The following is a 21,532-nucleotide window of genomic DNA, read 5'->3' as shown; positions in this document are numbered from 1 at the left end:
GGTAATTTATTTCAAAATACCTGTCAGCAAGTATGTCTGTAAGAATACAGACACACACAAAAATACCCCCCAGGAGTAGAGAGTTAAAGAAACCCAGTTACTGCTTCGCGGCCCCTCCTGCCCCCAGAGCCTAGATGTGGGGGCAGATACCCACAACCCCTCTCCCCCAGAGCCCAGTCACAGGGCCCCGCCTTGCGCAGACACCTGCACCCCTCCCACCCAAGCCTCAGCTTCGGGACACCCAGCCCAGACACCCACCCCCCTACTCAGGGCCCAGGGATCCAGAGGGAGAAACAGCCTGATGCTCAGTACCAGGCTTGTGTGGCATTTCCTGCGCACTGTCACCTCCTTCCCTCAGGGCGTGTGGGGAACTGCAGCTACCAGAAACCCTGTAGCTCCCTCCCCCTCCCACGACAGTGTCTTCTATGTGCTCTGCCGGGTCCAGCGGCCCCTAGTGGCGGCCAGTAGCACTTCAGCCCATTTCTGTGCGGGGGAAAGGAAATTCTGCGCAAAAACCCATTAATTTTTCCAAAATTCTGCATTGTGCAGTGGCGCAGAATTCCCCCAGAAGTAATCATAATGTATTAGATTTTCAAAATCCTCGTTCATGTCCTCAAATTAGTATCGGGTTGTCAAACATGAAATCCTTGTTCCTTTGACAGAGTCACAAAATGACTTACCTTTTTAGCTTGACTTCAGCATAGACACTCCTCATTCCTCATGGATTTTCTCAATATCAAATCAAATGCTTTTACAAGCACACTTGTAATTGTAGCTAACCTTCAGATTGCTGATTCAAAAAATGGTGACAGCTCAGCATGTTCAAAGAGGAGTGCTTCAGTAGCTACTAGAACTGGGAGTACATGTAAACCTAATCACTAAATCTGCAGCTGTCTTAGACAACAAAACTTGGAAGGTGTTGAAAATGTCACTCTTTCTTCACTTTGGGAGGAGATATCTCTCTGTGTTTTTGATGATTATGTTAGTATCTTTAGCTGTCTTTTTCGAGGTGCAACATCTTGAAAATTACTTCTGGTATTAATTTGGATTTTTGTGGATTGGCTACAGTACAGATGTGAGAGATATTATGGATACTTGGAATCTCAAAAGACTACTGTATCAACTTTGTAAATGTTGCATGTATAATTGTGGGCTAGGGATTGTATTATTGCTCCATGACGGAGTTACAGGAGTTTCCTTCATGAACTAAAATCACTGGGGGAGGGTAATAATGCATTTGAGGAAGCCAAATCCCCTGGGCAAATTGATGTATTAGTTTGACCTGGTTAGAGAAGCCTATCAAACCAAGAACTAAGAACTGTATAAAGTGACCATCTGATGTAGGGAGTGCGGTCACTCTCACTTGATCCAAGAATGGAATGCACTGTGACCAAGGACAGAGCCTGAGGAAAGGGTTTGAAATACTTTGTCAAAGATGAATGACTGCCTGTAAGTTAACACTTGTATAAGACTATCAACCAAGCTAACAGGAAGCTTTAACAGTACTGGAGGCCCTATTCAAAAGACACATGGAAAGACTCTTAATACAGAGAAGAACAAAGGAAAAGATGGGTAGAACATTTTCAGGCTCTTTTAAATAGCTCAAGCAAACTATTATAAATATGTGATGCATAACTACACTAGAGCTTGATATGGATTTAGGAGATATTATAGTGGAAGAAGTTATTAAAATCATCAGTAAACTGAAAACTTGGAAAGCCAATGGAGGGGATAACATTATTGAAGAGATGCTTAAAGCAAGTGACAAAACAACCCTCCAGACTTTCCTTGTGTTTTTGGATAGACCATGGAATGGAGAAAAGAACCCAACCCACGGGAAGAGAGGGCCTTATTGTAAAATAGCGAAAGAAGGGTGACCTTACCAACTGCAATAACTGGAGAGGAATCAGATTACTCTTAATGCGTGGGAAAATCATGTGCAACATCATCTTGGAATGTGTGAAGAAACAAATAGTCTTGCAACACAGAGAGAAACAAGCAGGATTTAGACCACCGATATAATTTGCAGACCATATTATTGTTCTCAGGCCCGTTATAGAACAAAGTGTGAAGCACAAAATTGTTTGAGAATGCAACAAGTGGGAGATTAAAGTTAGCATCCTGAGCGGATCAGAGATGGGTGCTGATGTTTTGATAGCAAACAAGAAAGGATGGGCAGGGGGTGAGACAGGCCTTGACAGTGAACAGCAGCAGCTCTATTTGATGACCTAGTAAAGGGGGAAGCTCGGGGAGGGATATAAAGCGACAGTGATCGATGCAGCAGCATGCTGAGGCGAGAGGAGCAGGCCAAGGTTGCATTTGTCAAAGCCAGAGCAGAGGACATTGCAGTGGCTGAGCTGCAAAATGATGACAACAGTATTCTGCTCTTGCCCATAGCGTGCAAACGCCATCACTTCCGCAAGGCGTAGCTCTGGTGCACCTATATCCAGCAGCACCTTGGCCGATGCCAAGCACCTCTACCTTGAGGCCGAGGGCAGTCCCACTTCTCCAGGCAAGTGCCGCCACGCAGCGCCGTCTTGAGATTGCGCACGCGCACTGATTTACCCGCCCGTGGGTAATGCCCCCAGACTGCGCATGCGCCTTAGATTCGCACTCCGTCCCACAATAAGTCGCTGTCTAATGACGACATCTCAGCTGGCATCCAAAACAACCAGCGCACTATTTCGCGGCCGCCGCTGCCACTACGCATGCGTGTTGGATGGGCCGGGAAGGGGGGGGGGGCTCCTCTCTTTCTCTCGCCCCTTCCCAACCTGCCCGGGGGGCCGAGCCGATGCCCTCCGCGGCCATTAACTGACAACGATGCCGGCGCCAGCCGCCGCCTCCCCGCCCGCAGCCATGTCCTTCCGCGGGTAGAGGGGAGGGGGACAGGACGCCCGGACGGTCCCCGCCGCTCCGTGAGCCGCTCCCGGAGCGCAGACACGGGCCCCGCAGGCAGCTGCAGGCGGAGACAGGGCTCCGCTCCGGCCGCCGCCGCGCACCCGGGCCCCGCAGCCTGGCTTGGCTGCGGCGTCTGGGCCGGGCACGGAGAGCGGCCGCTTCCCTAGCTCCCGTGGGAGGTGACGCAGCCTGGGAGCGGGGCAGCAGCATCTGCCGGGCCCAGGGAAGAGCTGGGCAGGCTCGGCTCTCTCGCCGGCCCAAGGTAGGGTCAGCCCGGCCGGACCCGAGCGGCTGCTGGCGGGGGCGGTTTCCCTTTCCCGCGTAGCTGGCTGGGGGAAGACCGAGCCGCGAGAGAGGGAGGCCGATACGGGCAGCAGACATGCCCGGCTACGTGCCATAGCCTCCTGGTTACCCGGGAGAGGGGAGGCCACGGACCCTTTTGCGGGCGACGGAACCAGGCACAAAGAGCAAAAGCGGCTGCCTCGGCGCTTACTTGGGCGGGCGGAGACCCCCGGCAGGGAGGGAGGCTGGTGCGGGTACGGACCGCGGCAACTTCTCGGTGACTGTGAATGGGAGGCAGCCGGAAGCAGGCAGCACCTTCCCTCCGGCTGGCACAGAGGGCAGACGGGTCCCCGAGGCATAGGGGCCGGACTGAGCGGTGTGTCTGCGCACAGGTGAGCCTGCCTTCCCGCCCGGCCGCGGAGTGACTGGCCTGAGGCGGCTCTGGCTGATGCTGAGGAGCCCGCTCCCAGGCTCGGTCGCCGGCGGGTAGCAGCGGAACCCGGGCCCAGCGTGTGTGGGGCGCATGAGCCTGGCGCGGCCCGAGGGGGACATGGAGTCTCCGGCCGCCGGAGAGTCTTCAGAGGCTGCAGCTCCAGTCGGCGGCCCGCCAGAGGAGGACGAGCAGCAGCCAGAGGAGGAGAATGCGGGGGACAACAACCCTCGCTGCCGCTGGCAGCAGAACCTGAGCCCGGAGCTCCAGCAGGGTTACCGGATCCTGTGTGATTTTTTGCTGGAGAAGCACCGGCCACTGACGGCTCCTTTTCTGAAGCCCCAGGGAGACCAGGCAGCGGTCGCGGAGGGAGGAGGAACCGCCTCCCTGGCAGGTGGCAGCGGCAGCGTCTCCTTTCCACAGCAAGGGGCCGGGATGTGGCTGCTGAAGATGGAAGAGAGATTTTCCAATGGGCAGTACACTGGGATCACGGATTTCGTCGCCGATTTTCGACTAATGCTTGAGACGTGTTACCGGTTGCACGGGGTGGATCACTGGCTCTCCAAACAGGCCCAGAAGATGGAGATGATGCTAGAACAGAAGCTGGCGTTGCTGTCCCGGTAAGTATAGCAGACACTTGTCTGTCTTCTTGAGACACCAAAGAGATTCTGACAGGTGCCAATTGTGTGGGTATGGGGCACACTCCTATGTGGGAGCCTTATAGGGTTTGAGGACTAACTCCTGGCAAAAATCACTTTCTGCCTCACTTTCCTTAAATTGTTTTTGTTTTGTGACCCAAATATGTAATGAAAACCACATGCACACTAGGGCTCAATACTTTGTGCTTAAGAAACTTGTTTCTGAAGGAGGGGTTAAGCCCAAGCCTCCCACCTTTAATGACAGCTAAAAAATGTATTTGTTTATATTAGTATTGCCTCCAAGCTACTTCCTCTTGATACTGGTAGAACCAAGAAAGAGTGCACAGCCACTGGAGAAACTCCTTGTGAAAGGAGAGTTTTGCTGCTGGAGGTAGATGATCTTTTAATCTTGTTTGGCAATTAGGATGCAGTGATAAGCATTCTAATGTTTTTTTACTTACAGATATAGCTAAAGGTCCATAAAGATCCATAAACCTTCAATGTGAGGCACTACTGTGATCTACAAAACCCCTGCCTGGCTGCTGTCTAATGTGATAGGCACTTAAATTCACTCAGTGCCTACGTTTCTGCTAGAAAAATTACATGGGTGGTGCGTGAGCCAACTTTGGGGGAGGCTGGCCCTGCCCCTTTGGCCCAAGGCCTCTCCATACTCCCTGCTCCTTCTGCTCCCACCAGAACCCTGAACCCCTCCCTGCTCCTTGTGCCCACCGGCTTTGCTTCCCCGGCCATGCCGCCCCAGCCCTTGCCTGCCCCACTTGAGTGCCCCTAACCCCCGAGCGCCAGGTGCTGCAACCCCAGTGCCTCCAGCCCCAGGGTGTCGCAGCCTCGGGGTGTTGTGGCCCCACTGCTGGGTGGCCCAAGCACCCCCAACCCTAGGTGCTGTGGTCCCAGCACTCCCAGCCCCAGTGCCCCCAGCTCCCCGAAGCACAGGGTAGGCAGCCACAGAGCCTCCAGCCCTTTCGGGCTCCATGGCCCCAGCCTTGGAGAGCCGGGTTCCGTAGACCAGTGCTGGGTGGCATGAGCGCCAGGCAGCATGGCTCCAGCACCTGGGGGCCCCCCAGCGCAAGTCCCAGCTGCAGGCAGGCTGGCTGCCCTAGCCCCAGCACACTTCCCAGAAAAGGATCAGCTTTCCTGGGCTGGGGCCAAGGGTGAAGTGGCAAGCAGGAGGGCGCCTTAGGGTGGAGCCAAAATTGGGGGTGGGAGAAGTGGTGGTGCTCACTTCATATCTTTTATCCCAGTGATTAGAGCTCTCACCTCAATGTGAGAGACTTGGTTCAGTTCCTGATGGGACTGTGATGGAGAAAGGATTGGAACAGGAATCTGCCACCTCTCAGGAGAGTGCTTCAGCCACTGGACAGTAGGATAGTCTGATGTGAATCCCCTTCAGTCTTTCCTGTTGAAGCTGTTCTACTTTAGATAGTAATTGGAGCAGGGGGAATGGAGCCTGTGTCTCCTACCTTCCGGGTGGATGCCTTTTTCACCGGGTTAGTGTCATTCTCACTCTTTCTCTGTCCCAGTGATTCTTAAGTATTTATACGCAGTGGAACATCTTCAACAGAAGAGATTGAGTGCCCTCTCCGTGGCGTCTCCTGTTGGCTAGTTTAGGTACTCTCTGCCTAGCATGTTGACTTTTGTGATCTCATTCTTAGGTGCCTATCTTTCCTTATGCATTTTATAGGGAGACTAGGGTGCAATTAAATCAGGTTTTGTGGCTCCCATTGTTGTTCCATGGATTTTTTTCTAGGCACCTAAAAGTTAGGTGCTGCAATACCTAAGTCCCTTTGTGGATCTGGGCCAAAGAATAGAACCAAGATAAAAACTTTGCATTAGACCTCACTTCAGGGGTGCTGGAATGGATAGTGCCATAGCCCCCACACTTTTTACTGGATGTAAGGGCAAGCAATGGGGATGGGGTGGAGAGGAGTGAATGGAGGGGTAGGGTCGGGGAGGCGAAGAGGTGGGGTGGGGCCTAGGGGGAGGGAAGAGGTGGGGTGAGGGCAGGTGCCTCTGGTCCCCCCCACTTTCAGGGTGCTTTCGCTGCTCCTGCCTCACTTCATTTGATCCATAAATTTTGTGGTTAGTGCCACAAAAGCAGAGGAAGATTCAGTACCTACTCCAAAGTCCCTAATCTAAGGAGGAGAAACAGACACAATGATATCGATAACCATATAGATCCTTAGCAGATTTCTTTTTAATATTGACAGGCATATGTATCCCTAGTAGCATCTTTCTTTAGTTAAGACAACTGAAGAAAGTGATTTAATTTAACCCTTTTTTTTTTTTTTTAAATTTCACAATCTCAGAAGTTTCTTTATCAGCAAAAGTAGAGTTTAGGCTAGACTTCTTAATCTGTATCTGAAACTGGTGGGCAGGTCAGACAGTGAAAGATGAATCAATCTTTAATGGGAACATCTATGGGTGTCTCCTGCAATACAAGCATTAGTTCAGATAGGTGCAAATGGATAGCTCCTGGTGACTCTGTGTGTGGACTAGCTTCAGATTTATTGATGGTTTAGAATAATAATGGTTTGTAAATAAATCATTACTTGGGTATAACATACTTCGTACCTTCTGCAGGCTGAGGTCACTGGACATCAGGGACTCTTTGCATCCCTCTGTTGTAACACAAAAGGTCCCTGTGTGCCATCCTCCCATTGGCCTCTTTCAGGAACTTTCCCCTCATCTTTTCCCTTATGCCTGGAGCTCTGTGCACCTCCCATTCCCTCATGCCAATGTCTCTGTATAGGTTCCCATTCATGGGGCTTCTTGTGCTCCCTATTCTCCCCTCACCCCATACAAGGGTCCCCAGTTTCTTCCTCACCAAGGGTTCTGTATGACTCCCATTCCCTCTTCCTGCTATTTCAGGGCCCCATGTTCTCCCATGCAAAGGGGCTGAGTGCACATTCACATCCCACCTTCCCCTATCATTATTATTTGTCTAGGAGATACGTCATTCAAGGTTAAACTGTATTGGGATGATAGGCATAGATGAAATATAGGTATTGTTGTGCTAGAAGGCATTAGTGCCATCAACCATTTGTTTGATCTATAGGCAATTGCAGAGATGAATCCTCCATTTTCACTCTTGCAGTTTTCTGATTTTCCAGGGTTCTGGCCACTGATGTTTTTAGAACTGATCAGATGTGGTATTGAGGTAGATAGACAAACGGAGAAAAGTCATCCAGTTGAGTGTATGGCCTTCAAAGCTTGGCCAGTTAACCAAATCAGATTACACAGTTATACCTTTACAAATGGCTTTATAAGTGTGACAGGGATTCCCAGGGTACAATCTGGAACTGTGGGACCACTGTGCCTCCTTAGCTCTCTAGCCTGGCTTGTCTCTCACAAAGCTATGCCAGTGACAAGCAGAAACACCCCTCCAAGCGCAGTAATCACTCAGCCATTATCATCTGGAGCCACACACCTAGCTAAATTGTATGAATGCTCCTTGAAACACTTATGAATCATACAGAAAGAGGCACCAGCCAATCACCTCAGCCTTGCACCCCAGAAATATACCATCTTACACTGCTCAAGACTCCTATGGACAGTGCAAGCTCATTAATAAGATTGCCACTTCTTCAGAGGAAAGTGGACCTGCACCAGCCTGTGTAATCTGAGCTGAGATTCCCCAATTACTTCAACCAAAACCACACTGGTTTAGGTAAAATATAAAATAGATTTATTAACTACAGAAAGACTGATTTTAAGTGATTATAAGTAGCAGGCATAGAGATCAAAGTTGGTTATCTTAGAAATTCAGTCTAAATTTTTAACTTCAACAGACTAAGCAAAATTTGAATCAAACAATCTCTCACCCTGGTAGAAGTTACAGGCAGTTTACACTTCTCAGTACTCATACTGAACTCCCTTCCAGCCTGGGACCAATCTTCCTATTTCAAAGTCTTTGTCTTCCAGATGATCTTTCAGGTGTTGAGATTTGGGGTGGGGGAAAGGAAGAGGCCAAGTGATGTCATTGTATCTCTTTTATACTTTCTTCCAGCTGCTAGAACGATCCTTGCCCTGACCTGGGGGAGTCCCCATTGCATAGGTACCCTTTCTGAGAAGTCTCTGGGATTGTGGATTCTTCTTGATGGGCCATTAACCCTAGTCTGGCCAGTGATGGTTGCTCCTTTGTCCCTATGAAGGGCCAGCTGTGGGCATTTCCCAACCTCTTAAAGTATTTCAGTAATGCATACAGCAATACTTCATAACTTAACATACAATGATAGTACGTTCAATTCAACAGGATATTAAGATTCAACAGATCAAGACTTTTAAAATGATACCTCACAAGGCATGCATTGTACAAAACATACATTAGTTATATGACACTGTGAATATGGGCATTCCAGGATGCTAATATGAGGTACAGAGTGTCACAATAATGGAATGATAACAAATGAGTTTTTATCATGAGGGATGTTATACTTCTCCATTTTGAAAAAAACAGGTAGTGTTAGTACTAAGAGTAATCACATTAGCTTCAAATTAGGCCATCTGAGTTGTCATGATGATGACTGAACCTCAAGAAAGCTGAATCTGGGTAATAAGTGAAGACTTGGACATTATTTCTCCGAGGGACCTAATTCTATAATTGTTATAAAAGTATAGGTGCAACATCTAGTTAAATTCATATTCTAAACTGCTGATGAAAAAATAGGAACCCAGTTAATCCAAAATGGCAAATATAGCAGAAAACGGCAGAAGACTCTAAAAGAGCTATATAGAAACTTTTCTAGTGTTGAGTCCTGGATTTCTCACCTGCTGCAATGGACTGTGAGCATCTCTAGAACAGGAATTGAAGAATGCCTTTAGATTACTACATCTAGCCTGAGTGATGTATACATGAGAATGGTATGAGAATAGGACCTGAGGTTTACAAGAAGTTGAAATCCTAAAAAAGCCCCTTGAGGGTGTTCTCACCAATAAAATCAGATGTTTTGTCTGGGTGGTGAAAGATGCCAACTTCTAAGGTATTGTACTCTTTAAAAGTAGCACAGGTATGAACAGACACTAAGTTGAAACTTTGTATTAAATATTTCAGGACTGAACTGCAGGGATATGTGTAAGATTTTTGTAGTCAGCTTGGTTGGGATTGATAAAATAGCATGTAGAAAGAAATCCTTGTAGGAAGGTGGTCAACTACAGGGACAATGATTTACCCTAGAAACCTTTTTGCTTTTTAACTAGTGTATTTCAGGCCTTGGCTTGGGAACTTGGTTACACCAATGCCATTAGTGGGATTGGGGCTTAGTTGCTTGTGATTATCTGAAGCAGCTGCCCTTAGACAACACAGGAGACTGGCTTTAGAGTGCACTGCGTCTAGCTCTCCGCAGTTAGAAGGCTTTTCCAGTCAGATATGGGACATCTGAAAAGAGAAAATTAGTTCATATCTGTGAAGAAATGAGGTGACACTGTAACAGAAGTTTTCTAAGTGTGGGACACAACATAGCAGTCCCCATGACTATCGATGACCCCTTGGCCATCTGTTTCTTAGGGAGAAGGGGGGACTCATGGAACACTAATCTTGGAAGAGTGGTTCAACAAAAAATGTTTTGGGAACCTTTAGTATATAAGGTTGCATTTTAGAATCAAATTCTCTATAGATCTAAAAGATATGCTGAAAATCACTTCCTAAACAAACTGTCACAGTGAATTTGTTGACCTTGAATTCTGTTTCTGAAGATAAGTGAATACTGGCAATCACTCAGTAACTGGCTAAATGAGGTACCATACTGTTTAATATCCTTAAGAGTTAGGGGCTAATGAAAATGTGTATAATTTTAAAGCTTGAGCTGAACTTGATGAAATACAAAACACTTAAAATCAACACAAAAGCCCCCGTCCTCAAAAAATCAGGTAAAAGTGAGAAGAAACTGGTCATAAAATATTAGAAAGCAGCACAGCTGCAAAAAATATTTGAATGGAACACAAAAGAAGGGAAAAGAAGGAAATTCATATTGCTTTAATATGAAAATTTTCGTAAGATTTGCAACCAAGGAGGAAAAAAATTGTCAGTACCATCACACTAACTAGGATTTTTGTTGAGGTTTGTGGCATAAAAAGCAGATATCATTCTTTAGCAATAAATGGTAAAAATGAAGGCTGCTTACTAGTTAGTTGTCTGGCATGTGAATATACAGATAAACAGGTGATAAAGATCTTGTGCAGTAACCTAAACACACAATGTGTTATAAAAAATATTCTTTGGATATGAAAGCATGACTTTTGATTAAAGAATAATCTTTTTGTAAGGACAGTGGACAGTAATCTAATCCCCAACTCAAACTATACACACATTTCTGCATTTAAAGATGTTAAAAATCTAATAACTAGTTCTTTCTTCTGGTACTGCATTGGCTGTGAAATATATACAAAGGGTAGGTCCTGGATTGCTTTTCTGCTAAGCACTCTAGCACCTGTGCAAGGTGGAGTATCGGAGATTACCTTGTGTTAATCACCTGTGCACTCCTCATTGCCAGGCAGCCTAGTTGCTACCTAATTCTGTTCCTTCCTTTCACCACTCTAGATCAGACTATAATTAGAGTTAGTGTACATGGGGACACTCCGGAAAGTTAAGATGAAGTAACTAAAGTTTTGAAGTTAATGTGCTTTAGCTTAACTTCAGTTTTGATTAAGTCATCATAGCTTCTCACGTAGACAAGCTCTTAGGCCACGTCTATATGAGGATGTTATATCCAATTAATTTGTTTGCTGTAAGTGAAGCTATTTAACTCCATTGAACTGAAGTGTGTTCAGACCACTGTATTATTTCAGATTAAGGTACTTTCCTTGCTAATCATTGTGTCCATGCAGCTCTGTGCTTGTTCGAATTAACCACTCAGTATTCTGGATGGACATCCCATGGTGCAGCACAGCCTTCATTTTACCATTTATTGTTAAAGAATGATACCTGCTTTTTATGCCACAAAATGTACATGATTTTTCTCATGGTACATTGTGTGGTGAAACTACAGGAGTTCTGGCAAGGTTGGGGTACGGAGCAAATTAACAAATGCCGATGACTCCTTTGCTCACAGTGTTTACCCTGTAGTAAGTAGAGCTAATCTTTCTTCTCTTTTTATGCCGGTTTATTGAGTTGGTGGTTCTTTTGTGTTGAGTAATTTGGGGGACTACTCTAAATATGGTTAGAATTGGACTCGGCTTTATCTCCTGTATATATGTATTTCATAATTGTGGGCTCTTCACCAAGGATAGCCTTGTCCCAAATTTCCCAAGCTCAGATTTGGATTCCAGCAGCCAAAGGATTACCACTGAGGATAAGTGGGGTGGGGGTTGCAGAGCAAGTGGCAAATATTCTGATAAATTATTTTTGGTACAGCAGTGCCTAGAACAGTGGTCTCCAAACTTTTTACACCCAAGATCACTTTTTGAATTTAAGGGCAACCCAGGATCTATCCTGCCCCTTCCCCTAAAGTCTCACCCCACTCACTCCTTCCCTGCCTCTCTCCCTCAGTTGCTCTCTCCCACCATCACTCACTTTCATCAGGCTGGGGTGGGGGGTTGGGATTCAGGAGGGGGGTGTGGGCTCTGGGCTGGGGCCAAAGGGTTCACAGTGTGGGAGGTGGCTCTGGGCTGAGCCTGGGGCAGGGGATTGGGTTGCAGGAGGGGGTGAGGGGTGCAAGCTCAGGGAGGGAGTTTTGGTGCAGGTGAGCGCTCTGGGCTGGGGCAGAGTGTTCAGGTGCAGGAGGGAATACAGGGTGCTGGCTCTGGGAGGGGGGTCAGGCCTGAGGCAGAGTGTTGGGGTGAAGGAGGGGGTATGGGTTGCTGGCTCCAGGAGGAGGCTCAGGGCTGGTTTGGGGTGCTGGCTCTGGGAGGGAGCTCAGGGCTGGAGTTTAGGGTGCAGAAGGCCGTTCAGGGTACAAATGGGGGTTCAGGGTGCTGGCTCCAGGAGGGGGCTCAGGGCAGGGGGTTGGGGTGTGGCCTTCTACCTGGCAGCATTTACCTCCCTCGGCTCCCAGTTGGTAGCACAGTGTGGCTGCCACTAAGGCAGGCTCCCGGCTTACCTTAGCCCCACGCCCCTCCCGGAAAGGGCCAATGCTCCCCTATGGGGGCGGGCGGCACATGGCTCCATGCGATTCCCCTCTCTGCAAGCACTGCCCCCGCAGATCCCATTGGCCACGGCTCCCCATTCCCAGCCAATGGGAACTGCGGGGGCAGTGCTTACAAGCAGGAGCAGCATGTGGAGGAAGACCCCCAGGGCCACAGTGGCCAATTCCGGGAGCAGTGTGGGGCTGGGGCAGGCAGGGAGCCTGTCTTAGCGGCATCCCTGCTTGGAGATCATCCAGGATCGACCAGTTGATCGTAATCAACCAGTTGGTGATCACTGGCCTAGAATGTACTAGGTTTTGTACAGACCTATAGGAAGACAGGTTTCCCTGCCCTGAAGAGCTTGCATCCTAAAAAAGAGATTACAATCTAAAAAGTAAAATTAGGGCATTTAAAATGGGAATCAAGGGCATGAAGTGGACCTGAAATGCATTTGGGAACCAATGCTGACTGTGAAGCATTGTGTGTTGATGATTGCATCAGCCAGCGCTACCCTGTTATTGCCTGCTGCATGCTGATCCAGTTTGTTTGCAGGTGGGCCTTTTCAACATCCTCAGAGTAAATTGCAGTATAGTCTATAAATGACCAATATGTGTACCTTTTTATTATGCTCACAGTGGAGAGGAACAAGTAGATGTAGTATACAAGTACAGGTGGGAATGTTCTGTTCTTGACACTTCCCAGGATTACACTTTTAAATGCTTCATGTTCGGGCCGGGATAGTGGGGAGACATTGCTTTAACATGGGTGTTATATAAATACCTATATTTTGCTTCTTGCTCTCCAGTTCATCCTCAGTGTGATGAGTGGTGATGGAACGGCATTGTGGCTTTTGCACACCATATGAACCTGAATGTGAGAAGTTTGATGGTTGTGTTTTGTTTTTTGTTTTTTTTTGTTTTTTGGTTTTTTTGGACAGTATCCCCCTTTCGTGCATTCTTTGTGCTCAAAACTTCTGCACCAGTATGTCAGGGAATATATTAAATTAATAATAATAAAGGTCCTCAAATATGTTGGTGGCCAATATCTGTATTTTTTGCCTTCATAAAATTTTACATCCTGAATTACTATTATTTACATCTTAGCTTACAAAATATAATTGCCAGTCTTATTAATAACTTGTAGCTTGTTTTCTCTATTTTGTTAATACTCATTACAAAACAACCTCTAACTCTTCAGTCTTTAACAATTCTAATATCTTGATATATATTTTCTCTATTCATTTGTAGTAGAGGAAGACATTCTCTATTTTGCTAGGTTCAGTCTGGGAAATTGGTGGTGGTTTGGGTTCTTACCTTTTGTAACCCAGGAAAAGTGTGTAATTTTTCTTGATTTTTGACAATCTAAGATGGTGACTAATTGAATAAAAATACAATGTTCTGAAAAGTATTTTTTATCATTAAACTTCATGACTTAATTTGAGTTTCCTAACACAGTGTAAGAGAGATACCCAAAACAAGAAAAGATTATTTTGTTTTCAGCTATTTCATTTTGTAAATATTTCAAAGTAAAATATTCCCAATTTTGTAATCTAAAATTTGAAACTTTGGCAATCTGTCATGCTGAGTTTGCAACAAATCTTTTGTTTGAGAATGCTTTTGTGTGTTCTGAAAACAGCCTTATCTGAGCTCAAATATATAATATTTGTGTGTCTAGATGTTTACAAAATACATACTGTAGAAATTAATTTAGAAAATCTAATTTATTTAGGAGATAGCTATTCACCATTTTTAATAGTGTAGGTCTTCAAAAATTCTCAGGTGATGGCATCTAAGTTTAATATTTTGTAAAGGAGTGGTCATTTGATCTCTGAAGAATTTGGCAGTTCAGTTGAGGATAGATGAGATTACAGTGACACTCTAACAATATCAGTTTTTTCTGACCTAACCCAGTTGTACATTTTAAAGGTGTAGGTAGTGGATTACTGCTGGTCAGGAAAAATTATTGTGCATTGATCTATTTTTTCTTGCAAGGCACTTGAGAGAGAAGACAACAATAGCAGTAACATCCAAAGGGTACTATGGGTTGGAAGATGAGAAAGGAACAGCATGCACTTCAACAAGGCGTCGTTCCACACCTCGCAGTTTAGCAGGCTTGACAACAGGCATTTTTGAGTCCATAATGGTTCAGGTTCTGAGACAAGAAGAACAACAGAGAGCAAAAGAAGAAAAGAGGTAAAAGGAAAAAGTTAATTTTTTTGTAGTCTTGCCTTTCGATCTCTCTCAAATGTTTCTCTTCTGGAACACCAAATACATCACCTATTGTTTTGTGATACAGAGTTTGCTTTTGAACCCTGGACTACAATATAGTTAAGAATGCAATTACATCATAGTGATTGCCACTGTCACAGCACCCATGAATTTTTGCCATATATTTGGACTTGACTCTGAAAGGTCACCACTGTCATAGAACCATTTTGCCATTTATATGGACCCTGTGGCTACACATTAGCAATTTGTTAGTTTTGTATCAATCTAGTTCTCAATGAAAAAGGGCCAGATCCAAGTAAACTAACATATAGTTAATGTGCAGCAGATGGTCAGTGCTTACTAATAAACTGTTCATGTAGACCCTGCTACTGCACATTAACAGGTCATAAGTTTGCCTTGATCAGCTGCTGTGCATTAACAGTTGATTAGTTCACCTTGATCTAGTCCCATTTCAAAGAGAACGAGATCAAAGTGAACTAACAAACTGTTCTTGTGGACCCTGCTGTCGCACATTGTTACTGTGACCATAGTGTGAAATTGTTTGGTTTTTTTACTGCGACTGTGCCATGAATTACACACAATTTTACCATTAAAAAATGGTATCTGCAAAACTCTAGTCTTAATTCACTTTTGTCATTGGAAAATTTCCCAAACACTGTAATGGTGTAAATGATTTAAAAACTTCTGATATTTTAATATCAGAAAATTTGTAATAGCATTTGAAAGCCAGAATGTAGTAGTCTATGGTCATATTCCTTGTTTGCTGAATCCTGATTTACCATACTTCCCTATGACCACTTTTTTTTGTATGACTATAGCTGAACTAAGCAGTCACAACTGAAGTGCTGAAAACAAGTAACTTGAAACATTTAGTCTGCGTTTGTTGAAATAAAATACTACATATAATTTTTAGTCTAGAACAACACATTCCTTATAATGGAAGAGTATGTTATTTCTTAATTAAATACATTTTGAGAAGTTATATTCATCCTGATACCAATAGCATATAATCAATCACCTTTTTTTATTCTCTCTATGGTGTGTGTATGTCCATTTATGTTTTGTATAGGATGTTTTAATGTATTCAATAAATATTTCATTCTGTGGTGTACTTGAGGTCCCTTTCAACTCTGATATTCTATGAAAAGTCCACTTATGGACTGTTTCCTATCAATCCCTAACTTATCCCACAGAATTCTTTTTCTGTTCTGGTGCTCTGTGAACTATGTTTGAAGATCATTCTTAAAAGGACTATGTTGATAGGGCATATCGCTTGTTCTCCTTTTCATTTGTCATAATGTGTAGTAGTTCAAGGTCATAGTATCCGCTAAAAGAAAATAGTGGAAAGGGAGAACATACTTATTAAATCTGAAGTCTTCTTAGGGAGCCTATTTCTGCGCTATCATTCCCCTCCAAATGTGAAAACAGTAGAATGGAAAGGAACTAGGCTGGAGATCCGCAGGATCTTGGCTCATGTACCTTCATGATGCCACTGCATAGTTCCCAATTCTCTTCTCCAGATCCCTCAATGGTAGCATGACCATTAAGCTATCTATGCTGGAATTGGCTCACATCTATTCCATATGACTTTTTAGTGGGGACCACCATTAGGAGAAACTAATGAAGCTTCAAACAGCATTAACTTCCATGGTTGCTTAGTCCCCATTTCTGCCTCCTTGGGAATAGAGTATGCTGTGTCAAGTGGCTATTCTCTGACTCTAATTTCTTGGGTAGTTAAGGTTGATGGGGGGTGTTTTGTTTATAAACACCGCTTTCGGGCCTTAAATATCTGAGGGCAAATCTACGCTATAAAATTAAGTTGACCTAAGTTACATTGATCTACAGCCACTGGAGTAATTAAATTGCTTTTGCATGTCCACAGTACAGTCCTTGTGTCAGCAGTGCCTCACCAGGAGTGCTTGGATTGATTTAACTGTCAGTGTAGGGCATTGTGGAACGGTTTCTGAAGCAAGTCTATTTAAGCAACTCAGTGTCTACACTGACATTGAGTCAACCTTACCAAATCAACGTATGCACTTCGCCTCTTTCGGAGGAGGAGTTAAGTAAGTGTAGTGGGCGAGTTTTATCAGCGGGAGCTACATTTTAGTGTAGATGCTTACAGAGTTAGGTCAACGTAAGCTGCCGTATGTCAACCTAACTCTTAAGATGAAAGCGGAAAAAAATTAATGAAAAAAATAAAACCTGCATGCGTGCTAATAACCTTACCAGCGATTCTATCCTTCCCCAGCTCCAGTAAGGGCTCTCGTCGGAGTCAGTCCTTCAGACCATGGAGTTTTTCTGTGGTTACTAGTTAATAACAGTTTTAGCTCAGAACAAGCAGATCATCCTGTTTGTTCATGCAGCTTGGACCTTTGTTTTCAACCTTCAGGAACAGGTAACCAGCAGAAAATGGTTCGTTCTTCAGGGTGTAGTATCAAAAAATTAGGTTTTTGATTAATTAAAGATGGGGTGGAAGGAATTTGCATTCAACTCCCTCTAGATTTTCCCAGGAAATCTACTTCACATGGATTGTCCTCCAGAAGCCCATTCTGGTCTGCCACATTGTTCAGTATAGTTTTTTGATAATCCATATCCACAATAATATATAATCTTTGCATGTAATAGGATGGACTCCAAAGATACTAAAACTTAATTCAGTAGGGTTTTCCCAGGATACTGCCACATCTGCTACTTATCCATGTAAACAGCAAATCACATCAAGAAAGAGTGCTAGATGGGAAAAAACTTTGTTTAAAGCTAATAATTCATCTTAATGTAACCCTTCTGCCCATCGGAGTTGGCAGCAACAAGGGCTGGGTTCAGTATCTAGGGATTCCTTTTCAATAACATAATGCAAAACCATCTCGAGCCCCCCACCCAGTGACCTGGGACACTTATGTACCACCTCCCTGGGTGCCTCTAAGAGGCAGTACTTCCGCTCTCGCAAGCACTGAGTCTGAATGTAACAAAAGCCTTTTAATAAAGGAGGGAAACAATGTGGCATTATCTGCGGAAACACCACAAACAGGATTCATAACACAATGAGCAAGAGATCCGCCCTCAAGTAAGTTTGGCAGTGTGTTATACAAATAAAATAAAAACCAGTAGGATCTTAAAGAGGAAAAGGCAAAATGCCACATTTATTGTGAATACAGAAAGAATCATAGTAAGCAGTTAGTTATAGCTATAACATTCCATTCAATTTCATATTTATTCACACATTCATACACACACAGGTTCTGCAAGGTTGTTGTCATAGTTAGCAGCCTTAGAGTTGCTCATGCCAAGCCACTGGCCAGGTGGCCTGGACATGAGGAGGGAGCAGGGCCTTTTCAGATGCTCATCTGATGCTCCTGGAAGTTAGTTTATAGAATCAGACCCCAAAGTTTTCACTTTCTAGAGTCCATTTTTATAGGAGTTTATTCCTATGCCAGTTTATGGGAATTGCTTCATCATGCTGTTGCTGAATCAATCGGCAGATGGCACATTCCTGATGGCTCTATGCTGCCAGATGTTATCTTGTTCTTTGGTTCTCCCATCCTTGAGGCTGTTGGGTGGATTCCAGTTTGCCCGCCGGGGGTCCTCTGGTTGTTTCCACTTGACGCTTTCTTCAGTCGATGGACACTGGATTCTTAGGCTGGCACCTCCCTGATCATTCAGTTATTATCCACACCAAGCATCCATCCATATACATCCTCTATCTGTATTTTAATCACAATTGTTAACAAAGCAAGATGAATACAACACAAGGGCGTGGAGTCTCTGTGTGCTGTTTCTGTTGTTACAAAGTATCGCTTTGAGTCTCTGTGTGAGTAGTTGTTACGAAGTATTGCTTTGAGAACAGACTCTGTTTTAGGATGTACTAACACAATTAGCAGCTTGCAGATTTCACACAGAGAGGGAGAGAAACAGTAAAAATAAGAGACCTCTTAATTAGTGATTCCCCATAGTTTAAATTGCAGGATATCAAACTCATTTGTGATTTTCATACAGGACTACTTTAATATGATCCAACAATTGTCATTTTCCCCTCAGGATCTTAAGTCCAGCAACCTAAAAGGCACCCCTCCCACAGTTTCTGTTCTTGGTCAGTGCAGCCCCTAGAGTTCAGAAGTTCATCTGCAGCATGTATCCCCCAGCCTGGGTGGAAGTGGGGGGAGGCATGGGGGCATCTTACATGCTCCACTGCTTGGGTCACCAGCCAATTATCATGCCTCTCTATGGGGTTCTGCTGCAGTCTTCACCACCAGCCACGCCTCTCAGCCAGCTGTCCTGCTAGCCATTCCTCTCATTGCTCACCAAAATGTCTTCAGCCCCCCCCTTAATACAGCTTTCAGTGATTTCAGCTCTTAATAATTTCACTGTTAGTAGGGGAGCCTCAGTGATAGCACACTCAGAACCACTTGCCCAGAGTAGGTATAAGGCTTAGACCTAGGAGTTAGTGATTTCAGCTCTGTAGCATGTAACAAGATTATCCTAATGGAATCAAAATTAGCTTTGTTATTACACCCTGGAGAGAGGAGGGGTCAAAGTGCTGTTTAGGACCCACACTACCAGGTACACATACCTGTCCCCAGCCTCCCTCAATTCACTGGGTTTTGGAACCCATGTCCCTTGCCTAGTGAGTGCTACTTAGTTGAGGGTGAGTCCCTCATAAAATGCCAAGTACAGTTCTACTGTCCTTTATTCACATAACCAGGATAACACCACTGTACTTCTGTTTCCCCAATAACAAAGAGACCAGGGATCCCACAGCAGCCAAAGTGACCATTTGGGCAAGCAGTCCCATCATGCTAGGCAGGGTGGGTGTGCCCATGCAAATGAGGTTAGCCTCTGAAGTCCTTTTTCACAGCTCACCACCAGATGTCAGGGTAGAGCTCATTCTGACTCTGATTACATTAAGAACAATTTAATAACATTAAAGATGATTGATATTTTTACCAAAAGATTAATCAGTCTTTTTCAGATCACAAAAAATTAATTTGCCATCCCTTTCCCCCCATGCAATGTTAAGTATGCTAATAAGGAACATTCATGGTATAAAACTGGATGCCTGAAGAATGCTCAGGGTCTACTAAAGAGGGATTCAGCTAGCCATTGTTAGTTATTTCATTTAGTTAAAGGTGTAAAAGGAATGAAATTGTCAAAATCTGTTATCACAGGATGGATCAGATGTATGTCAGAAGTATAATAATCTATGGATAATCCTACTCAATCAGGCATTAATGTACTCAGTCTTATTTCGGTTTCAGAGTAGCAGCCGTGTTGGTCTGTATTCGCAAAAAGAAAAGGAGTACTTGTAGCACCTTAGAGACTAACAAATTTATTAGCGCGTAAGCTTTCGTGAGCTACAGCTCACTTCATCGGATGCATTTGGTGGAAAAAACAGAGGGGAGATTGATATACACACACAGAAAACTTGAAACAATGGGTTTATCATACACACTGTAAGGAGAGTGATCACTTAAGATAAGACTCTACTTGGGCTACATTGATGACATCTTCATCATCTGGACCCATGGAAAAGAAGCCCTTGAGGAATTCCACCATGATTTCAACAATTTCCATCCCACCATCAACCTCAGTCTGGACCAGTCCACACAAGAGATCCACTTCCTGGACGCTACGGTGCTAATAAGCGATGGTCACATAAACACCACCCTATATCGGAAACCTACTGACCGCTATTCCTACCTACTTGCCTCTAGCTTTCATCCAGATCATACCACACGATCCATTGTCTACAGCCAAACTCTACGATATAACCGCATTTGCTCCAACCCCTCAGACAGAGACAAACACCTACAAGATCTCTATCATGCATTCCTACAACTACAATACCCACCTGCTGAAGTGAAGAAACAGATTGACAGAGCCAGAAGAGTACCCAGAAGTGACCTACTACAGGACAGGCCCAACAAAGAAAATAACAGAACGCCACTAGCCATCACCTTCAGCCCCCAACTAAAACCTCTCCAACGCATCGTCAAGGATCTACAACCTATCCTGAAGGACGACCCATCACTCTCACAGATCTTGGGAGACAGGCCAGTCCTTGCTTACAGGCAACCCCCCAATCTGAAGCAAATACTGACCAGCAACCACACACCACACAACAGAACCACCAACCCAGGAGCCTATCCTTGCAACAAAGCCCGTTGCCAACTGTGTCCACATATTTATTCAGGGGACACCATCATAAGGCCTAATCACATCAGCCACACTATCAGAGGCTCGTTCACCTGCACATCTACCAATGTGATATATGCCATCATGTGCCAGCAATGCCCCTCTGCCATGTACATTGGTGAAACTGGACAGTCTCTACGTAAAAGAATGAATGAACACAAATCAGACGTCAAGAATTATAACATTCAAAAACCAGTTGGAGAACACTTCAATCTCTCTGGTCACTCGATTACAGACCTAAGAGTGGCTATCCTTCAACAAAAAAGCTTCAAAAACAGACTCCAATGAGAGACTGCTGAATTGGAATTAATTTGCAAACTGGATACAATTAACTTAGGCTTGAATAGAGACTGGGAATGGATGAGTCATTACACAAAGTAAAACTATTTCCCCATGTTATTTCTCCCCCCCACCCCACCCCACCCCCCACTGTTCCTCAGATATTCTTGTTAACTGCTGGAAATAGCCTACCTTGCTTGTCACCATGAAAGGTTTTCCTCCCCCCCCCCCCCCCCGCTGCTGGTGATGGCTTATCTTAAGTGATCACTCTCCTTACAGTGTGTATGATAAACCCATTGTTTCATGTTCTCTGTGTGTGTATATCAATCTCCCCTCTGTTTTTTCCACCAAATGCATCCAATGAAGTGAGCTGTAGCTCACGAAAGCTTATGCTCTAATAAATTTGTTAGTCTCTAAGGTGTCACAAGTACTCCTTTTCTTTTTGAGTCTTATTTCGGGCAGTAAGAACCTTTCCTTCATTGAAAGAAATATATAAAGTAGCAGCTTGGTTT

The 21,532-nt window shown here is 44.7% G+C and overlaps 2 protein-coding genes across 20 annotated transcripts in view; one reads left to right on the top strand and one right to left on the bottom strand.

The window, feature by feature from the left end:
• The window catches only part of LOC119856101, a 71,859-nt gene extending 69,229 nt beyond the window's left edge, over positions 1 to 2,630 (bottom strand). Inside the window, exon 1 of one of the 3 annotated variants that reach the window (XM_043515290.1) lies at positions 1,762 to 2,630. The gene's annotated coding sequence lies outside the window, so the exon portion shown is untranslated. Of the gene's footprint in view, positions 1 to 680; positions 1,701 to 1,761 lie in introns of those variants that run through there. The other 2 variants (XM_043515295.1, XM_043515291.1) reach the window with 2 other exon arrangements.
• Positions 2,631 to 2,678: 48 nt separating this feature from the next.
• KIAA2026 (KIAA2026 ortholog) overlaps positions 2,679 to 21,532 on the top strand; it is a 153,451-nt gene continuing 134,597 nt past the window's right edge. For 13 of the 17 annotated variants that reach the window (XR_005293160.2, XR_006281727.1, XR_005293158.2 and 10 more), the window contains exons 1-2: positions 2,679 to 4,230; positions 14,316 to 14,516. Coding sequence is in view for 11 of the 17 variants with exons in the window: in XM_043515284.1 (XP_043371219.1) it covers positions 3,704 to 4,230; positions 14,316 to 14,516 (728 nt within the window). In the remaining 6 variants the exon portion in view is untranslated. The remainder of the gene's footprint in view (positions 4,231 to 14,315; positions 14,517 to 21,532) is intronic. The other 4 variants (XM_038403213.2, XM_043515288.1, XM_043515286.1 and 1 more) reach the window with 3 other exon arrangements.

This window comes from Dermochelys coriacea, chromosome 5 (genome assembly GCF_009764565.3).
Source record: "Dermochelys coriacea isolate rDerCor1 chromosome 5, rDerCor1.pri.v4, whole genome shotgun sequence".
NCBI classification, from domain to species: Eukaryota; Metazoa; Chordata; order Testudines; family Dermochelyidae; genus Dermochelys; species Dermochelys coriacea.
The sequence above is the reverse complement of the archived record's forward strand: the minus strand, read 5'-3'. Positions and strand labels throughout refer to the sequence as shown.